This window comes from Brienomyrus brachyistius, chromosome 17 (assembly GCF_023856365.1).
Source record: "Brienomyrus brachyistius isolate T26 chromosome 17, BBRACH_0.4, whole genome shotgun sequence".
NCBI lineage: Eukaryota > Metazoa > Chordata > Actinopteri > Osteoglossiformes > Mormyridae > Brienomyrus > Brienomyrus brachyistius.
In genome coordinates this window covers 13,760,831-13,782,187 of record NC_064549.1, presented here as the reverse complement: position 1 = coordinate 13,782,187, position 21,357 = coordinate 13,760,831, and the positions used below count along the sequence as shown (strand labels likewise).

The following is a 21,357-nucleotide window of genomic DNA, read 5'->3' as shown; positions in this document are numbered from 1 at the left end:
AGTGTCGACTTCTGTGTTTCTTAAGAATGGGGCCCTGTGGTTAAACCTCACCATTCTAACAGTTTCCTTTTCTGATTGCATTTACTTACATCGCTAATTATTTTTCCTGGCTCTAACAAACCTACCTGATTAAATCTGATTTACACTAACAGGCATGCTGTTCAAGCCTGTAAAACTGCTGAGAAGGGTTTTTTTCCTTCTTGTTTGTTCTGTGTCTTATGAATTTGACAAAAAAAAATTGGGCTGCAATCTGCTTTCGTTTTGCAGCCTTCATTTGCTTATTAAACATTCAGTGTTTTTCAGATGGAATATGCACCGTCCAGCTCGCATTATTATAACTGAATAACAACTCAGCACACATGAATCTTATCCCCGATCTTGACTCTTTAACCATGAAGGCATCATTGACCTTAAAAGTTTTGATCTCAATCCCTGCTGTACCACACATGTCTTTGCAGGTCCTCAGCTCTAGCAGAAACACCGCAAAACCCAATTCTCTGTCCATGAGCCTTAACTTCATGGAGGGCCTGAAACCAGGCTCCGTGGTTGGCTCTCTCCGGTCACCTGATCAGCAGAATGTTCCCGAATCAGGGCAAGTGACCTACACGGTGGTGAGCGGCGCCGATCGGGATGGGACGTTTGTGGTGGACCGCCTGACTGGTGACGTGTACCTGGCCCGGGAACTGGACTATGAGCGGGGTTCCCACTATACACTCCAGGTGGAGGTAGACAACTTCTCACAAGCTTATCCTAGCAGCCACATGGTCCACCTGGACATTGAAGTGCAGGACAGCAACGACCACGCTCCGCGCTTCCCTGAGGACCTGGTCACCATCGTCATCCCAGAGAACATGGAGCCTGGCTCCTCAGTCTATACCTTCCAGGCAGTAGATGGAGACGGGAGTGGCCCCAACAGTGAATTGCGTTACTCCATCCTTCAGCGTTGGCCTGACAGTATTAACCTGCTGACCCTTGACCCGCTCACTGGTGTGCTATCCTTGGAGCAAGGGTTAGACCATGAGACCACCTCCTCCCTCTACCTGGTGGTGCAGGCCATGGACTCAGCCCTCAACACCAGCCAGCAGCGCTGGGGTACTGTCACCGCTCGTGTTTTTGTGACTGACGAGAATGATAATGAGCCGGCCTTCACTTCACCCACTGCTGTCAGCGTGATGGAGGACCAGCCGGTGGGGTTTGTGGTGCTTTACGTCATAGCCCGTGATCCGGACAACGGGGAAAATGGCAGAGTGTCTTACCACATCCTCACGGGGAATTCTGGGGGAAAATTCATCCTTAACTCCAACACTGGTGAGTCCACTCGCTTTTCCTTCTAGTTTGATGATAGTCATTGCCTAACAATTGCCATCCAAAACAATGATCCTCATATAAGATCATAGTAGTTTAATTGCACCAAAACAGTGTGAAAACCCTCCTTCTTAGATTATAAGAAACGTTAAGATCTTGCAGAACCTCTAGCTGAATGTCTATTGATTTGACAAAATCTGTCTAAATCCCTTGAAAAAGTATAACTCTGTTTTAATGTCAGTTCATGTCCAAGGTTTATTTATAGTATGTAAGGATGTTAGCATTAGAAGGATGTCCCCAGCAGCCTCTAGTAACTGAAAAACCAATTAGGGCAGGACATGCCAAGTAACCCTCTGCTTTCAAGGAGCAAACCTTTTGAAGACCATGCTTGCATGGCTAAAATGGAGATGTCAAGGGAGACATACAGATTCATGCAGAAAGCAAGATGGTGGCCAAAGGCAGGAGAGAAATGCGCGCTGGGGAAACGCTGTGCTGCCACTGATTTCGATTAGAGTCAGGCTTTTTTGGTCCTAGAATTCCAGGCTGTAATTCCAACCAGACTGAAGCTGGAGCAGCAATTTATCTTAGGGGTTAGTGAGAGGCAAAAAAATAATAAAGAAAAAAACTTCCAAAACAAGAACCACAGCAGACTCCACCCTGCTCCTGGTCCCCACCTCCACACCACACGCACGCACAGTGTGCTCCGTGCTTTACAGCGGCACCCAAATTAAAAGCATGAAATTGGGGCGGCCGTTGAGCCCATGTGAGCGTGTCTCTGCCTGGTCATTAACGGGCAGAGCGGGAGGTGGGGAACAGTGCCTAATTCCAGCAGGGCACGGCAGATCCAGCCTTGCGTGATTGGAGCGTGTTTACTGTCTCGTACTCCTGACCGCAGCCCTGGTCGTTTGGAAACACTTGGAAGCTGTGGCCAGCTTGTCCCAATTCCCAGCTCCTACAGTAACTGTCAGGTAGGCAGGCATATGCTTTCCGCGTTAACACCATATGGAGAAGCACCTTGTCAGCTGGTCTCTGCTACTAATGAAACCAAAAGCAATATTTTGGTATAATAGTTAACAAAGATGCTTTTATCCAAAACAGTTTAGCCTCATGCTATTCAAAATAGCCAAAGCCAGCAACAGTGCGTTTTTTTAAAGGTCTGTTTCTTCGTTCTGCATTAATGTCACACTGCGGCATTCTGGGAACTCCGTCTTTAAGGGTGCTGCCTCTGTTGTACCCATGGAAACATGGCCTTTACCTGTTTTCTGCAGGAGCATTCAGACATGTCCCGCACAGGCGAATCTTTCACTGACACTGTTTCTCCCAGGTTCCCTGTCCATCCTGAAGCCACTCGACCGTGAGGAACAGGACACATACAACCTCACCATCGTTGCCGAGGATCACGGGGCGCCCCGGCACACCGCCACTCAGGTCCTGTCCGTCCAGGTGATCGATGTCAACGATGAGGCACCACTCTTCGAGAAGAACGAGTACCAGGCACAGATCCTGGAAAACCAGAGCCCAGGGACTGCTGTGCTGACGGTATCCGCCTCAGACCGTGATCAAGGTGGGCCACATCACTAACTGACCTCTCTCACTCTCCTCACTCACCTTGCATTCATACGAGCAAACTATACCAGCAAGTATATTCAATACACCTCTTAATATTACCATCCATTGTCCTTAATCGTTTCGCAATGAACCTGGAGCCTTTCCCAGGAAACACAGGAGGTGAGACAAAGGAGACTATGGACGGGATGCCAGTCCATCACAGAGCACACTCATAGACACACACTGGGCACTCAGAGACACTGGTTGTTTTTGGGTTGAGACCTAACCAATCAACAGGCGGACAAACACCACAAAGAGCCAGGGATGGGAATCAAACCTGAGTCTCTGGAAGTGTCAAGCCACTGTACTATCCTGTGAGCCCGTCATGCCACCTTTCATTAATCCTCACTATAACAGCCTTTCCACAAGCACATCACTAGCATGTGTTTTTAACTGGTGTCAATGCGGAGGGGCAAACAGCGTGCAAGGAGGTTGTTGGGGGTTTCGGGTGGAGGGGCCGGGGTGTACTGGCAGTTTGCATTCTCCTGGATTGAATCACACTCACATAAAACAGAGCGATTATAAACTTTCTCTCCAGGACCAATTAATGAGGTAAACAGGTGGTGGTGCCAGACGATTCTCTCTTAGCACGCGATCTGGCAGCCAGACACCGTCGGCAAGCACAGGACGCCGCTGCTTACGAAGCAGAATTCAGTCAAAATAAATACCGAAAATGCACGAGAGTCTTCTTTTTTTTACACGTGACGAAAATAACTCTAAGATTACTGTTGTCATGCTGACCTTTCTGGCTCCCCTAACCTGAGAGTAATGAGTGGCCTATATCGGGGTTCATGGTGGTTGGACAGCACAACAAAATGATCCTTAACCTTTTTCAGGGTCCAACAGCCGTGTCACCTATGGGGGCATTGTTGAGGAGTGTTTCACCATCGACCCGGAAACCGGTGTCATATCTGCCACTAGGGCTTTGGACAGGGAGGTGCAAGAACACTACACAGTGACAGGTAATTCTGCTTGGGGTTGGTCTGGACACCTCTTGCCATGAGTGTGCAATCAATATTGTGAAAAGCAGTTTCAAGTTCCTCCTTTTTCAACATGATGATGCTATTCACTCCAAAAATCTGCATAATTTCTTGCAGTGTATGCAAAGGATGGCGGAACCCCGCCCAACTTCGCCAAGGCAACTGTGACGATTACAGTCCTGGATGACAACGACAACAAACCGACCTTCACTGCATCTCTCTATAGCCTGGAAGTGCCTGAGAACATGGAACCTGTTGAGCTTTTTACCTTGAGGGCCACAGATCAGGACACAGGGGCCAGTGGAGAGGTGGAATACAGGATCACAGGTAGGGGCCGCTAGACACTGAACCCGCAGCTACAGCACATTAACTGTGTCCACATGCAGTTACACATAAACTTGTACAGCTTGCTCTTGAATGTAGTCTTTAGTTATTCAACAGAGAGTGGTTCTTATTATGAATAGTATTGCCTCTTGGAATCCGCTATGTAGTAAACTGATATCTTGGGTATTTGAACGTTTTTGCTGTTTAGAAAATCTAATGGTGTAGAAAAGATCTGATCATGGTTAAAGTATTTCAGCCGTTGCATTCAAGAGAATCTTACCCTCACATTTTTGCCCTTATACTGAAGTTCCCCACATTGTTTGTATGTGTGTTTCTGCCCCCTGTGTCGTCGTCCCCCCCACAGTTGGAGACCCAGCGGGGGATTTCCATCTGGACAGCACCTCAGGAGTGCTTTCCACATCCAGGCCTCTGGACCAGGAGGGAAAAGCCAACTATGTGCTCACTGTGGTTGCCCAGGATCATGGTACTCCGTCTCTGCGAGGCACTGCTACCGTGGAGGTTTCTGTCCTGGACGTCAATGACAACAGTCCACAGTTTGAGCAGAGCAGCTACACTGTCGATGTCCCCGAGGACACACCTGTGGGCTCCTTCTTGCTGAAAGTGACCGCCATTGACAAGGACCAGGGCCACAACAGCAAAGTCCTATACTTCCTGAGCAAGGAATCACGCGGCACTTTTCACATAGACCAAGACACGGGAAGGATCACCACGGCGGTCCTGCTGGATCGTGAGAGACTGGCCGCCTACAGCTTCCACGTCTTTGCAGTGGACTCGTCCCCAGCTGACCCCCGCAACGCAACAGCCGAGGTATTCGTCAGCATCCTGGACATCAACGACAACGCGCCCTTCTTTGTCCAGGATCCGCTCATCATCAACATCTCCAGCTTTGGCATCCCCAGTCACAGAGTGGTGGCCACCATGAGGGCCGAGGACAGGGACTTTGGTGCTAATGGATCTGTGTTCTACCGATTCGCCAGCCCAGCACAGGGCTTCACTATCAACTCCCTGACGGGAGCCATCCAGGTGACAGAAAGCCTGCAGTCTCTGACCCAACGACAGCGCACTCTGATCGTGGAGGCCATGGACCAGGGTAACCCAGCACAGTCATCCCTGGGTGTGGTGATCATCTACATCAAAGAGCAGGAATACCAGGGAATTCGCTTCTCTCGCAACATACGAGACGTCAGCATCCAGGAGAACGCAGCCAAAGGTCAGTTAAAATCTCAGTTTGCTGTAGAGGGATTAAGCTTCGTTGGCCACTGCCTAAACTAGTGTTTCCCAATCCGGCCATCAGAGACCCATAAACAGTCCATGTTTTTGCTCCCTCCCAGCTCCCAGTAGGTGAGGGAAAAATGTGGATTGTCTGGGAGGGAGCAAAAATGTGGGCCATCTGTGAATCCCTGAGGATCAGGTTGGAAAACACTGGTCTAAACTGTAGTTTATGTTAAAGGTGATTAGGGAATAACCACTAAAATATAACGTTAAAATCATCGGTGTCCTGAAGTCGTTTCATAGTTGAACTGATTATCAACAGCAGCATGTAGAGCAGATCGATTTTCAAGTTTGGGAATCATTTGTCTGCGCTTCCCCCAGGCACAGCTGTAGTGCAGATCCAAGCCCAGCATCCTGACGGCTCCCACAGGGGCATCAGCTACAGCCTCTTCAGCGGCAACCGGCACAAATCATTTCGTATCAGTCCCACCACAGGTACGGCTCAATGGGTTAAGAACAGAATGAGCTTCATGCTAATTCCATACGCCAGAAACATGAACACCAATTTAGTGAAACAATAAATGCTAATCAAGTGAACAATTAAGAGTCCTCCTCGCTCATTTTTTGCTGTTTTCCCACTTTAGGTGAGATATTGGTTCAGAGCTCTGCCGGCTTGGACTTTGAGGAGAGCCCCAGGCTCCGCCTAGTGGTGAAGGCTGAAACTGCATCATCGAGCACCTTCATGGCCGTTAACCTGATCCTGCAGGATGTTAATGACAACCTGCCTCGCTTCCAGCTGCAGAATTACATTGCATATATTCGGGAGGCTCAGGGATATGACTTCCCCATCATTCAGGTATCACCGATATCACCTGCATATTAGCATTAGGCTTTAGTAGAAGCATGCGCCAATCTTACCGCTAAATCCTTATTGTACGTATCATTACTTTCTCATTGAAAACTAGATTTAGCTAAGTCTGTGGCATGAAGATATATCTGGTGAATGATTTACATAGGCAAATAACGTCCACGTCAGTATTCCGTAATTGTTCCTGTTCATATGTTTATAAATATTTTCGCTTTCTCTGCCTTCTACGTAGGTTGTGGCTGATGACCTCGATCAGGGTCAAAACAGTCAGGTGACCTACTCCATCAGGTCCTCCTCCATGAGTGGCCTCTTTAGGATCAACCCGCTAACGGGCAGCATCACCACTGTTGCCATCATGGACAGAGAGATCTGGTCACAAGCCAAGTGAGGGCTCACGTCTTCTCGTCTATTCTCAGATCTTTACTTTGGTCACACCCAGCTAATGGGCCAGGAGGCACGAGTAACTTTTAGAAGACTTCAGCGATCAATAATGAAAAAATACAAATTATTTAATTCAAACTCATAAAACATTATTAACCCTCTGGGGTCTAGGGATAGGGAACACACATTTACTGACTGGGGCATGGTCACACATTTCATTCAATATCATAAACTTAATTCATGGCAAATAAATAATTTCTTATATATTTGTTTTAGCATTACACTCATCTTTATTTTAATGTACTTTGTAAATATGTAAGATTTATGTGAAGTTTGTAATTTGACATCAAAGTATAGACATTGCAAAATGCAGTTTGGAGCACTTGCAAAAACATTATAAAAGTACATAGTAAGCAATGGTGGCAGTTTGTTTTGATCCCAGATATCTGATCACCAAAGTCTTGGCTACATGAAGATGACTAAATGGTGTAGTTGCAACATTCAGTTGAATGAATAAGAAAAACCAAACTCATGTCACTATTTCTGGGCTCCTTTCACCGTTGCGTTGTTCATAAAATTACCATGCGAATGCAATTTGAATACGCGGAAATGTGGCTACTTAGAATGCGAATAGCGATCTTCAGGTGAGGGCGGCACTACATGCCCCCAGTGCAGGTAAAATAAAGGTGACGTAGTTTACTTTTTTGCCGATTTAACCAAATTATAAAAACTTTAATATTCTGACAATGGACGTTTTGAAAAGAAGACAGATTACGGATTTAGTTTTTTTTTCCATGTTTCTACAATAAGATTTCAGCGAGTTATGAACTAAAATACACGAGAAAGATACGCAGCATCACCGACGATGCCATTAACTCCAGAGGGTTAAAAGCAAAACAAAACAAAGGATTATGTCTATGTTTTTAAAAAGCAAACCCACAATTGGACATGACTCTATGCTCCCCCCTCCATGGCCCCCTGTACAGAATGTCATACAGCGAGTTGTGCCATCCCCATCCCATCAGTGAACTCCCAAACAAAAACATCTCCTAAACCGTCACCTCCTTCCAACTTCTCTAGCTTTCATCTCAGGTGGTGTCCGCCTCCCTGCAGCCCACAGATACTTCGTTATGTTTCTCCGAAAGAGTTTCTCCAGCAGTTCACACAAATTGTTTGCGTAGCCTTCTCTTGCCTCAGGAAAGAGGAAAATAAACAAATCATCTCACATAACATTTCAGCAATAATGTCCACTAGATTATTAATGTGTAAGATGTTCTGGAAGATACTGTGATCTTACAGTGGGGGGGGAGCATTTGACAGATGGTGCATATCAGTGGGGAGGAGGTCTCTGAACTATCAAAGTTTGGGAACTCCTGCCAGGTATCCTACACCGGACATGTGTTTTCCTTCAGATCCGGCCCTCGGATCTCTTTATTTCCAACCAAGACCCATGGCTGTCCAAGTTTGACTTTACAAATGTGTTCCTACACCTTAATAAGTGATAAAACAATCCCCATTAAATGCTTCATAAAAGCAGAGCAAGGAGTGAACACAGAATAACTGCAACAGGTTTCGTGAGGACACAGCCTAACGCTTCACTGCTGTGCTGTCAGGCTTGTCGTCACGGCGACAGACCGGGGCAGTCCCAAGCTGGCAGGTACTGCCACCCTGACCATCATCGTCATGGACGTCAACGACAACAGCCCCACCATCCCCCTGCCTCGTGAGGTCCATGTGCCTGAGAGTGAGTGATGTGACCTTTGTGATCTTGACCTGTAGTAACCTTGTCTGTGTGAGTGCTCATGTCTTTTAAGCCATTGAAGCAAAGTGTACTGTGACGTAAAGAAATGAAAAGCAATCATTTTATTCTCCAAGGAGACTCAGGCAGCACATTTTACCCGTTCGTATGAATGCTTAATATTTTAAAAAGTCACGCTTCTCGAAGAACCTTCTCTGAATAGCTAATATAAAGATTTCGGCTAGCGATTACCCTGATTTTGATACCCCTGAGTACCACATTTTTGTCTGACTGAGCATGCTCTGGCCAGGAGAAGCAATAAATTGAATTCAATTTAAATATAATAGCTTCTGGGAACAGTGTAAATCTGCTTTCGCCAGCTGCACTCGTCAGGATTTCTGTTTCACTTTTCCCACCAACCTCCGTGTACAGACACCATGATCGGCACAGAGATCACGCAGGTGACCGGAAACGACGTGGATTCCGGCCCACCCCTGTCCTACACGCTGCAGCTGGACATCCACTCCCAAGGGAGGTTTGGGATTCACCGCTATGGGGGAGGAGTGTCCCTAACGAGCCCGCTGGACTTTGAGGAGCGGACCTGGTACACGCTGACTGTCCGCTCCTCGGACTCCAGGCACCAGAGCGAAGCCAACATAACGGTCCTGGTGGAGGACGTGAACGATAACAGCCCCACCTTCACCCAGGATCTGTACCAGGTACCCACCTCAAGCCCTGCTATTTTCCTATTAAAAGCATCTTTTTCCTTAATTTTTTTAAAGGAGACTAAAATGATGCTTGACTTTATAATTTATTGTTTTTTACCATACAGGATGAGTTGCAGATGTAATTTTTCAGTGCCTCTGCCGTCTCCTTATGATAAAATCACAATAACTGCCTTTAAACCTGTTCCTTAGGGGGCTTATTTTAAAGGTTTTTCACACCCTGTTAAATTTAATAGACAAGCCAGCAAATGTCACTCAAAGCAGGAGCATTTCACAGCATTTCCATCACACATAAACTTAAGGTAATTAAACTTTTACAGTGATTTTGGACACAAATCCAGCTGCGTGTCCGAGGGAGGTGCTTGACACTAGCCCTTTGATTTTGAATGTCCTGCAAAATGCATGAAGTGATGTCATTCTGCTGCAGCAAAAGTGAGAGGCCATTCGTTGCTGTTCTTTGGTTTACTAGGTAACTTTGCCGGAGCATTCCGCACCGGGCAGTTCTGTTATCACGGTAACCGCCACGGACCGAGATTCTGGGGAGAATGGAAAGGTCACATACCGAGTGATGTCATCGACCCTGGATGGCTTTTACATCGACCCCAACAATGGTAAGGATGCAGCACCTTTGTCGTTTGCTTTTGATGCTGCAAAGCTAAGATGAAACACTGGTGTCCATAGGAGCGCAGCTTGCTTGGGAAGTCACTGCTTTTAAATATTTTATCTGAATCTGTTACAATATAAATTGGAGATATACTATACATATTAGGCATTTTAAAAGGAAATGACTGTAGTGGCATAAAGGTGTAGCAGCTTCATGGAGAGTAAAAAGTAATTGTGTTTTGTGCTGTAGCACTGCTGGAGCAAAAGTGAGCATTGTTCATGGTGTTCTTTTCTTGTTTTAACATTTATCACTGTTGTCTTTCATCAGGCACCCTGTTTATCAACCAGAAAGCAGAATTTGACTCAGAGCATCCTTCTATCACTGTTGTGATCGAGGCCCGAGACGGTGGAATCCCATCACTGTCCTCCATCACCACCGTGCACATTCTGGTGACAGATTTCAATGACCACCCACCCATGTTCCACCAGTCAAAGTACAGGGCTTCAGTGTCAGAGGATGGCCTACCCGGAGTTACCATCCTCACCCTGGAGGCGGTGGATGGAGACTTATCACGAGAAAACTGCGGCTTCGACTTCACCATTGCCAGCGGCAACTCAGGGAATGCCTTCCAGATTGAGAGCAGCGTGCGCTTCCTGGAGGGGCGGGGTTTCCAAACTGTGGGCACACTAATACTGGCTGAACAGCTGGACTTTGAGTCCCAGCCTTCCTACAACCTCACGGTCGTGGCATCTGACCGCGGAGTACCACAGCTCAGCTCTAGCGTGGAGGTCATCATCATTGTAACTGACGCCAATGACAATCCGCCAGCATTTAGCCGTACGGAGTACAGTGTGGTAGTAAGCGAGGGGTCCCCCACCGGAATGGAGGTCCTGCGCTTGACCGCCACTGACCCGGACTCTCCTGTGAACGCCAAAATTCACTACACTATCAGCTCAGGGAATGAGATGGAGCTGTTCTCAGTGGACCAGTGGACAGGAATCTTGTGGCTCCAGGGACCTTTGGACCGCGAGAGGCAGTCCACCCATGTGGTCATCATCCAGGCCTCCGATGGCAATGGTCAATATGCCCTGGCTCCCGTCAATGTAGAAGTGAAAGACATCAATGACAACAGACCTTATTTCCCCCTGAAAATGTTGACAGTAAGCATCCGTGAAAACCAGCCACCCAATGTTCTCGTCACCATGCTGCATGCTATTGACTATGATGCTGGTGTCTACGGCCAGTTACAGTATTACATGTTGGAAAAATCTGGAGTTGATAGAGATGCCTTCACGGTCAACAAGACATCAGGGGAGGTCCGGACTCGCATGTCATTTGACTATGAGAAAGTCAACTCTTTCAGCTTCGTGGCTCAGGCCACAGATCCAGGGAACTACTCGGCCACAGTAACCGTGCAGGTTTATGTGACTGGCGAAGATGAGTATGAGCCAGTTTTCACCACAACAGACTTCTCTTTTAAGGTTCCCGAGGGAGCCAGGAAGGGGCAGAGCATTGGGCAGGTGCATGCCAGAGATGAGGACAGTGGTGTAGATGGCATTGTGCTGTATTCCATTGTCAACGGCTCACCATACTTTGACATCAACAAAACAACAGGTATCATATTCCTGAAGATGGACGGGTCGAACACTCACAATGTTGGCGGACGCTCTAAGAGGGAGATTCGGCAGATGGAGCTGGACGTGATGGCCCACAGCCCTTTGGAGACCTCCCGTGTCGCTATAGCACAGTTGACCATTGACATTACCCACACTTCTTTTGGCCTAGTGTCAGATATCAACATGCTGCTTGTAAGCATTGTAGCTGCTTCCCTGGGATCCATTGTTGTCTTAGTCATCATTGCCATCATCCTCGTCCTGTTGAGGTCAAGACGCCAGAGGAAAAAGGAGGATGACTGTGACAGAACAGTGGCACCTGGCACTGTCTTGCAGAAGCTTGATGAATCGAGGGTGACTGGAGCTGAGAGAATCTATCATCAGACGTTACCGGGATACACCACTGATCAGGGTGGGACGGGCGGGGGGGTGCCTTATCCCCGTGGAGGATCCCTGGACCCCTCTCACTCTAGCGGGAGGGGCTCTGCTGAGGCAGAAGCAGCAGAGGATGACGAGATCCGGATGATCAATGAGTACCCACGAGTCTCCAGCATCTCTTCCTCCATGCAGGAGCACATCTCCGCTCGGGGGCCTGATTCTGGAATCCAGCAGGATGCCGACCAACTGTCAGATACCTCTTGTGAGCCAGGGATGGAGGCAGGACAGTGGTTCAAAGGAAAGAAGCTGGGAGCTCTTAGTGGGACTTTGTTGCCTGGACAGCATCCCATCTATAGGGATGAAGGTGGAGGCTATTTGAGTGTGGGAAGAGGGCTAAGTCTCTCACACCCCAAGGACTATGCTTTTCCTGAAGATGGGAAGCCATCCGTAGATGGGTCTCTCACAGCCATTGTGGCCAGCGACGAAGAGCTTCGGGGCAGCTACAACTGGGACTACCTGTTGAACTGGTGCCCTCAGTTCCAGCCCCTAGCCAGTGTCTTCACTGAGATTGCCCGCTTAAAGGATGAGAATGCTCCACCCAGTCACCGTCGACCCTTTCAGCCCAAAGCAAAGACAGACCCCAAACCTAGAATCGACCCGCCACCCCTCATTACATCTGTAGCCCATCCAGGGGCCAAATCTGTCCCTCCAAAGCCAGCCATTGGACGGACGTTCCCACACTTGCTATCCCTTCGGCGGTCACCCATCAGCCATGATGGCTCCATTTCTTCAACAGCCATGTCCCCCAGCTTCTCCCCCTCGCTCTCGCCACTGGCGGCCTGCTCCCCCACCATCTCCCCGTTTGGAGTGAGTCAGGGTCCCCCGACCTCCATAATAAGCACGGCTGAGCACTCTCTGGAGCAGGGTGAGGAGGCAGAGATGAGGATTTGACACCGCTGGTCTCAGGACACACTGTGATATCTTAATGCTAACATAGTGTCATTATTCCCCTCCTGCCTGGTATTGTTCTTGGGAGTCTTTAAAAAAGCACCACCTCAGTATTTCAGTAGCGCTGCTCAGCCTCGCTGGCTGGCCAGAGGGTTGATGGCCTGGAACTGGTTCAGTTGAGCATATATGTGGATCAAGGTTTTTGGCGTCTCAATGAAACCATGTGGTCACCCTTTAACAGTGATCTCCTCCCTTCAAATTCAAGTGGTGTTCAAAGACATCTGCAACCACCCAGTTTTTGCACATATAGGGGGGCCAGGATTGCCAAGTTAGTGTTAAAAACACTTTGTTTATATATATTTTTATACTGATTTTTGTTAATGGAAAATGTCAACTATTCATGCCAAGGGGCTGTCATTTCGTTTTGTTATACATGTATTTCTGTATGTAAGAAGAGTATGAATGTTTGGGTTTGTTAATGGGACAGTCATTTAATGTGTTTGTGATTCTGGGTATTTGCAACGCGTGACGGAGTACATCTTCTTTATAATATATTTATAAACAAAAGAGATAATGCTCGCTAGAAGAACAGATACTAATTCAGTTCTTGGTATGCTGTATAATTTGACAGTTTTTTTCTTGGGGTTCACAGCTGATGCGAAGGTGTCCGGCATCACTAAGGTGCTTTAGTGCTAAACAAAGGCATCGGGTTAACCGCGCGAAATGGAAGCTGGAAATCTCCCTCATGGAAGTGGCCTCGGCTTCTCACAAGAGATTTTGAAGGCCGGGATATCATTGTATTTAAAGTAGACATCCTGTAGTTCAGAATTCCTGCACCTGACATGAGACGTCAACTAACACACCTTCAGCAAAGTGTTTGTGGCAGTTGATGGCAGCTATATATTAAAATCCCGAAGTAAATGTATCGAACGCTAAACATAGTGACTCAGACACAAACACAATCTTGATGTACTAGTAAACTGGAAAAGCCTGGCCCTCCTCCAGCAGTTCCTCATAAATTCAAGCTGATGCGTTCTCTCATTATGTAAATAGTTTTTCTTTTCTTTTACATCCATCAAGAATCACTGAGCTGAACATTATGGACAACTGAAGATTATGTTTTCATTGATCAACCAGGTTAGGTGAGGGGAATGTTTTGAAGAATGTATATATTGTTGACGTAGCTCAGTATTTTAAGGATATTTCCCTTGTATGTTCCCTCAAGTGGACTACGGTCTTGTTTACATAACTTTGATGGATATTTGCCTTTTTTCCCTAAATGGGAGGACTACGAATTTTTCTATAATTCTGAACATTGTTTTGTAGAAATGTGTAATTTAATAAAGGTTTTTCAATGACTAGACTAAAGCAGTTGGAGAAAATAAAGCTGAGCAAAGAAAACAATAAATTTAGAAACACAAAAAAACCTGTCTGTTGTCAGCATTCTCCTCTCCCATTGCATTGTTTTTTTTCTGTGGAAAGTCTCATCTTTTTGTGCCTTTTTTGCTGTTAATGCCAACTGCTGGTATCCATCTTTGGTGAACTGTATAAACTCCTTTCAGTGTCGTAGAAGCTCACTATATAACCTTAATCTTGATTCTATGGCAACAGAGTTCAGAAAAGTTAAAACACTGTTGAGACAACAAAGGGATTGTACCAAAACAAACTTGTATGGGGGGAGTTCTGGAATGACATCACACATCTTCAGCCAGCTCTGCCATCCTTTGTGAAACAGCTGTCCTTGTAACAATCTTTGTCTGGTTTTGATTCATGCAGATGTTAGTGTAAACCCCCCCCCCCCCCCCATAGACCAGCAGTGTCTATGTTAATTCTGTATACTGCCACAATATGAAGTGAGTGGAGCATTTGTTTAGCACTTTCCATCGATGGTCATGTGTACAAGGCCTGCCTGGGACTGGGATGACGATTGTGTCGCGGGTCATTCAGTTCTCCCCTTTGGCTAGGAGAGAATGTTGTCGTTCTTGAATTCCTCAGTCTCTGAAGCATTGATCAAACTCTTTACAGCAGTCAGAGATAGAGACCTTGGGGGAACGTTTGTGTAAGACCCCAGCGTATGAACGCAAGCATTTTTCCGTCGTCTGGAAATTCCATCTCCCCATTTGTTTTGGAAATGGCTTTCCTAGCTGTTTTGCTTCCAACTGGTAACATGTCAATGCAGCTTATTTATTTTTTATTAGCTGGGAGCGCAGTGTTCTTTGGACGATAATGACAGGTTATAAAAGTCTCACTTCCTTTCAGTTATCTAATCACGAGAGAACATTTCTAGTTTTTAAAAAACCTGCAGTGTTCGGCTCCACACCAGAGGATCACGATGAGCGTTGTCACGGTCGAGCTGTGGAGTGATACGTGATCTTTGAAATCACTTAGCAGCAAAACCCAATTATTGGTTCCCCTAAGACAGTGGATCTCAGCTTCTTTTTTCTTTTCTTTTACTGAAGGTCCTCCTGTGTCCAGGGCTTCCTACACAGGGTAATGATGTCGTCTTTTTTCGTCTTTTTCTGCAATTATGACTAATATTGCCAGTGTTTTTTAATATAAGCCCGTTTTCATTTGGTTACACTGCCAAACAACGTAATTTCTTTTATTGAAATAAGAAAAAAGAAACATCGTTTCACTCCTCTGTCCACCAACATTATTTTTTTCTCAGTTTGTAACATTACTCTCAAAATAGAAGAACAGAAGAATGGCTCTAAAATTTGAAGCCTGACAACCATTAAAAGTGCGCTAAAGGTGAAAAGACCCTCATTTTAAAGTATTTGCCTTCAACAAAACAAGGCAAATATTTTAAATTGTGATATTTTTAACAACATACCAAAACAAAATGAACAAAGAAACAATGATTCCTCACCTTTCCCCTCCATCAGCTTATCTGTGAGATGCTGCTAACTGGATGGTTTGATGTTAGCTGTGAATTCTGGGATTGTGAGTAACATCACCACTGCAGCTCTTGCACTGTTTGCAACCAGGAAGTACTGTTGGTTTCTATAAAAAACAATCTTTAATAAAGCCCTGATTTTTAATTCATAGTAAAAGAATATTGATATAAAAAGTATTGCGTCATTGTTTATCTCATCTGAAAATATATCAATATACCATTAAAATTCCTACCACTCAAAAACTCATACCACCCAAATTCTTACCAACTCAATTTCATAATTTTTTTTCTACGCTTTTTAAATAAATTGCACAGCCCCTCTTGGACCTTGCTGTGGCCCCCTAGTGGACCGTGTCTCCCCTTCCCCATTGAGAACAACTGCCCAAAGAGCCTAGAACTGTCCCATAAATAGCTGATTATTTGGAATGTGATATAGTGTTGGAGCATAGTCTCCAGGTGTCTGTATAACAAACTTTAACTCATCCATTGTTAACAGAAATAATCTGACTGCTGTATTGATTTTAATTAAACCTGTGGATATTTCTTACAGTTTTAGCTTTAGCTAACAACACAGCACATTGCCCTGGTGTCTTTTTTAACATTTTTGTTGTAATTTAACTGAAGAACATTTTTGCAAGCTTATGTTTTAACTTTTTCAGAATGATTTGTTTCGTAAAAATTGTAAATGGCAGTATAGTTATCAATAATAATTCCAAATGTTAATTGTCAAGGAAATTAAGCAATGTGAAATTCGCTTAGTAAGAGAAATATATATCAGTATTTGTTTCCAAACAATTATTTTCCATTTTAGACACATCCAGACATATTGGTGTTTATCACAGTGCCTGTTTAAAAAACGTCCTTCTACTATTGTCATATTGTCTTATACTTGGTTTACAAAAAGCTCAAATTAAATGTAGCTGATAGCCTCCGCATTTTTTTCTATAGCCGCTTTAACTCCTTTTTTGAAGACAATAGATTTTTTCCTATTAGCTAAATCTCATGATGTCATTATAGCCTCTAGGGACTGTAGAATCTGAGAAGGCTGCAGCTGAAGAAAATAAATTAGACTAAAAGGGTCTTTAAAAAACATCATATTTTGAGTTTTATGGCTCAAATTGTCTAATAGCCTTGATTTGTATGTTTGTATGTTTTGTTGCAAGAAAACCACAAAAGTGAGTCTGGAGAAGTCTGGTGTTTCTAAACCAGAAATCACCATTTGTGAACACACTGTATAACAAGCTCTGTTCTTGGGGATTTTGCCTCTTAAATTCACATGGACTGAAGTAAATCTTTTCATACTTCACCCCAGAAAACTTTGTCATTCAGTTTTTGGTTAAATAATGTCTAACACGGAACTCATGATTAATTTAACTCCAGATCCACATTCTAATGTTGAAAATACATAGCTAAAGATCTTGGTATTGTCTTGTTTTATGTAGTTACAAATAGTCCTCAATGAATAGTATTATAGTTCTTGTATATTTCTGATGTATTTATAATTACTGTTGGTGATGCCTCATTTTTCTATATTACTAACCATAGTAGTGAAAGGGCATATTTAGAACTATGTTACTACCCATCTGTTTCTACGGTTACTGATAGACGGCTCCTGTTCCCATGGTGACCACCACTCTGACCACAACAGCTTCTGTCCAGAAAATATGCTGCATACAATGCAACAGAGTAAGAAGAGGGCTTGCATACAAAAATGCATTTTGATTTTAGCTTAAAGCTGCTTCACATGTAATGACACAGAAACAGCCAGACCTCAGAGATTTTATGTGGTTTTCAACGAACCGGAATCACATTTATGGGACATTTAGGTGAAAAGGCATAAGGTTACTGAGAGTCGCCTTGGACGTGACATGCTCTTCTGTGGATAGTAACAGCTTCCATTTCAAGTTTGTATTTAAAATATGTTCTGGAATGGAAAAATTTAGCACCTAACATGTGCAAATTGAACTTCTTTTTCGTTTTTTGTGGTAGTCCCGTGAAGGAGGTGAGTGTGTCCTGGTTGGGAGAGTGTTTAACTAGTGGGACTGCCTGGGGATATTACAGCAAGGCTTCTCAGCACGGCTAGGAGTTATGGAGACAAGTGCAAGAGGCCCATGACTGGGAACCATGCAGAGGCTCTGTCTGCAGTGCCTGACGAGTCCCGTTCCACTAGACAGAAGGGCACATATACAGCTATTGATCTCGATATGCTGTTTCGTGACTCGCTGGTTAAATCCCTTGCACGCTCTGCATGCTCCTGTAAGAATATCCCCTTAAAAGGTACTCCAGGTCTTCCAATAACAATAGTGCACTCCTCTCGAATGTACGCCATGAAAGGGCCCAGGCTACGAAAAAGTTATCGCTAATGGTATCTCCTAGGCTGTGATTACTGTTAATACACAAATCCCTCAAGATTGACATTACAAAAATTCCCATTGCTTCTGCCAACATACAATTTCATCCCATTTATTATTCTTTAATCTGTACATCAGTTACCCATTTCAAAATGTTATTGTAATATTTCTGTTAAGAGTTTCTCTCATGCTCACATGAATGTGAGGGTCATTTGAGGAAAAGACCTCCCTTTGGTCTCCTGTGTCCTCTCTAACCTCATGCTCATGCGACGTAGTTACACAGGGTACAGCAGACGTCATTGCCTCATTGCCAGACTGATTTAGGCTTGGTCCTGTCATCACATCTTGGCCATGGGATGCGACTGAAACTCGCATGTATACCTGCTCAGTCCCATTTCCTGTGAATGGCTGTCCAGAGATGGAACGCGGTGATGGTATGTGTTTTAGAATTGGATATTTATTTTTATAAGATTCACCTGTACCAGAGCCTTAGCTACTCAAGATAAACCTGTACCAATTCAACACCGTATTTCATATGCAGCAAATTGAATTTTCAGACCATAATGCAAGTGAGAAACTCGAGTTGGTTGCAGGATGTGACAGCACTTGGCAAAATGCAACTGGACAGTGATGTGGAATTTTCAGGTCGACCAGCTATTATTGGTTACGACACCTTGGACTCCAGTTGATACCGAAATATGGCAATTATCCTGTGAATTATTGCAAGATGAAGGCAGGAAAAAAAAAGCAATTTCATTTTCAAATGTTTTTATAAATGTAAGTTTTTTCGTGGGGAATTGAATCTGGTTCTTTATTTTCGCATTTGAATGTGGAATTTTAGGTTTCTCTGTAGTGATACAGTTACTGTTAGACAGTCCCAAATTATCTGCCTGAGCACAGTGGTGCTAGTGTTATCTGTCATTGCCTTGATGAAAAATCTCCCCAATAAACATTAAAATGTTTGATAAAAAACAGCACTTATATCTCATTTGTGAATACATTTGATAAATTACAGAAACGTTGGAAAAGAATGTTTTGTTGAACCTTTGGATAAGAAATCTTAATTAATGCAGCAAACATACCCAGCATTTTAAATGGTCTAAATCGCAGGGCTTTTTGGATAAGGGTCTGAGCTAAGCAGCGACGTGATAACAATAATGAAATAATGACCTTGATGCCTTGCCTCTTGTTCCATGAGTCTGACCAGCTTAGCACTGACCAGTGTGTACGCAGTGACGGTGCCTTTTCCATCCACACTGCCAGTGTGGTACACTGAGAGATTATTTTGTAAAAGTTAAATGCTGCGCAAGCTGTGTTGTAAGAAGTCACACATACACCATTTGTCAGTGGATTCAGAAACAGGGACTTTCAGAACCACACAGATTAGATAGACAGATAGACAGATAGATAGATAGATAGATAGATAGATAGATAGATAGATAGATAGATAGATAGATAGATAGATAGATAGATAGATAGATAGATAGATAGATAGATAGATAGATAGATAGATAGATAGATAGAATTTCACTTTTATTAATCATCTGGATGTACTAACGAGATCTATAATGAAAATGTGAGAGATGATTCAGTGCTTTTGTGCTGGGTAAATTTCACCAGCCTTTGACCAACAAGGCGACTAGACTCTTCGAATGAGCGGCGCTCCAGCAGAGGGCAGATTGCTCATAACGATCACATGGCACAGCTACGTCTGATGAGGACAGGACGGGGTCAGAGGGAGCAGCATCTCACTCGCACAGTCCTGGGCTGCCGCTCTTTTCCCGCCGAAGTCCTGCCAGGCAGCTTGCGTGACTAGGAGGGGTGAAAAAAAGCCTTCGGAGCCCTCTGGCACGCGATCCCCAGCAACTATTTTTGGAGTATCTGTTTTTTTCTTTAAAAACAACACCAAAAAAAAGGTCCAGGAGAATCAGGCAGCAGGGATAAAAGCAGTCTGTTTCTCATTTGGCGGGCGGGCACTGCCTCCTGCCCAGTCGCGGAGTCGCGCAGGCCACAGCGTTGTGGAGAGTGGGGGAGTTTTTCTAGGGGAGGCGTGCTTTTCTCGGCACAGCCCAGCCCTGGGTCAGCTGCCCCCTCCCATCTCTGCCCTGATCCTGCGTCACAGAGCGCATCACCTAGCAACCACTCCAGACTGCTTCTCATTAAAGCAGCCAGCTGTGCAGGTATCGCAGCACTCTGCTTTTTCACTTTGTATCGTTTTCGTCAAAAGAGCACAATAGATTTTTGTTGGTGGGTGCAGGGCTCATCACTAATCATTCTTTTGTTTTGCTCTTTCTTAAATTCATTGTACTCTTCCGTTCTGGATGGCGGCAAGACTTTACTGCTTTTTTATTGAAAAAATTAAGATTAAAGAACAATTGTTAACCTAAGAAATTTGTGCGAGCATGAACACTCGACAGCTGGTCTCAGACTGACAGGCCAGTATGTTTTCAGAACGATGTTGCTGCCCTTTTGCTGGGCCCATTTTCGTTCACTCTGCTGACAGGAGTGGCTCAGTGAGAGTTGCTGTCAACAGACCATCCATATTTAACTCCCTTCTAAGAAAAACTTACGGCAACTTTTGCTGTTTCTTCTGAAGACCTCAACACTCAGTTCTCACTCCTCAAGTTCTTCTCGATGTTCTACATTAGCAGCAATCAGAAAGTACACAATATTTCAAAATTAGCTCGTATATCATACAAGCAGATCGCTTCTCTACAGCAGTGGTTCTCAAACTGTGGGTCGGGACCCCACCCCCACGCTCAGTGAATATTTTCATGGAGGACCCCCAACTGGTCATGAGACTTTTTTGGGAGGTTTCCAGGCAAAACTTTTGAGAAGAACCAATGCTCTTGAGAAGATGAGATAAGGTGTGATAAGGTGTTTATGAGAAGGGATGTGGCAGGAAATAGGGAGAATAAAGTGAGCTATCTCCCACAATCAGTTAATAATTGCTAAATATATAATGGTTTAAGTGTGTTTTCTAGCAGCTAGAGAGTATAAGACAGACCAAAAGCGCAAGCGTCCCTGTATGCAGACTCATGCATTTTTCCTGTCCACTGTGTCTCCCAAAAGTGCTAATGAAGTCTCCCTCCCTTCCCTGGTCACATGGACCAGTCAGATGTTCTGGAAAGCAGGAGCAGCCAGTCCTTGGAGCAATTGGGTGTTTAGGGCTTTGATTCTCGATCTTAGAGTATAATGATGGAAGAAAATATCCTGAGCAATGGCAGGAGGAGCAGGAGGCGGCGCTCACGCAGCTTTCTGGGTCGCTGATCGTACCTGTCCTCATGCGGGTTGGAACCAGCATCCAGATGTTCCCAAGCAGGGACAGTTTAGGATTAATCAAAGCAGAACCCTGCAGCTCTGCATTTCAGCGCCACCCTATTTGTACTGTGGTTCACTTCCCAG

At 44.9% G+C, this 21,357-nt stretch overlaps 1 protein-coding gene across 2 annotated transcripts in view; it reads left to right on the top strand.

The window, feature by feature from the left end:
- LOC125711895 (protocadherin-16-like) overlaps positions 1-18,906 on the top strand; it is a 91,510-nt gene extending 72,604 nt beyond the window's left edge. For both annotated transcript variants that reach the window (XM_048981324.1, XM_048981325.1), the window contains exons 10-21: positions 459-1,308; positions 2,630-2,869; positions 3,750-3,875; positions 4,011-4,220; positions 4,582-5,448; positions 5,832-5,945; positions 6,095-6,306; positions 6,551-6,702; positions 8,313-8,443; positions 8,870-9,156; positions 9,632-9,773; positions 10,094-18,906. In XM_048981324.1, the coding sequence (XP_048837281.1) occupies positions 459-1,308; positions 2,630-2,869; positions 3,750-3,875; positions 4,011-4,220; positions 4,582-5,448; positions 5,832-5,945; positions 6,095-6,306; positions 6,551-6,702; positions 8,313-8,443; positions 8,870-9,156; positions 9,632-9,773; positions 10,094-12,708 (5,946 nt within the window). In that variant the 3' untranslated portion in view covers positions 12,709-18,906. The remainder of the gene's footprint in view (positions 1-458; positions 1,309-2,629; positions 2,870-3,749; positions 3,876-4,010; positions 4,221-4,581; positions 5,449-5,831; positions 5,946-6,094; positions 6,307-6,550; positions 6,703-8,312; positions 8,444-8,869; positions 9,157-9,631; positions 9,774-10,093) is intronic.
- The last annotated feature ends 2,451 nt before the right edge of the window (positions 18,907-21,357 follow it).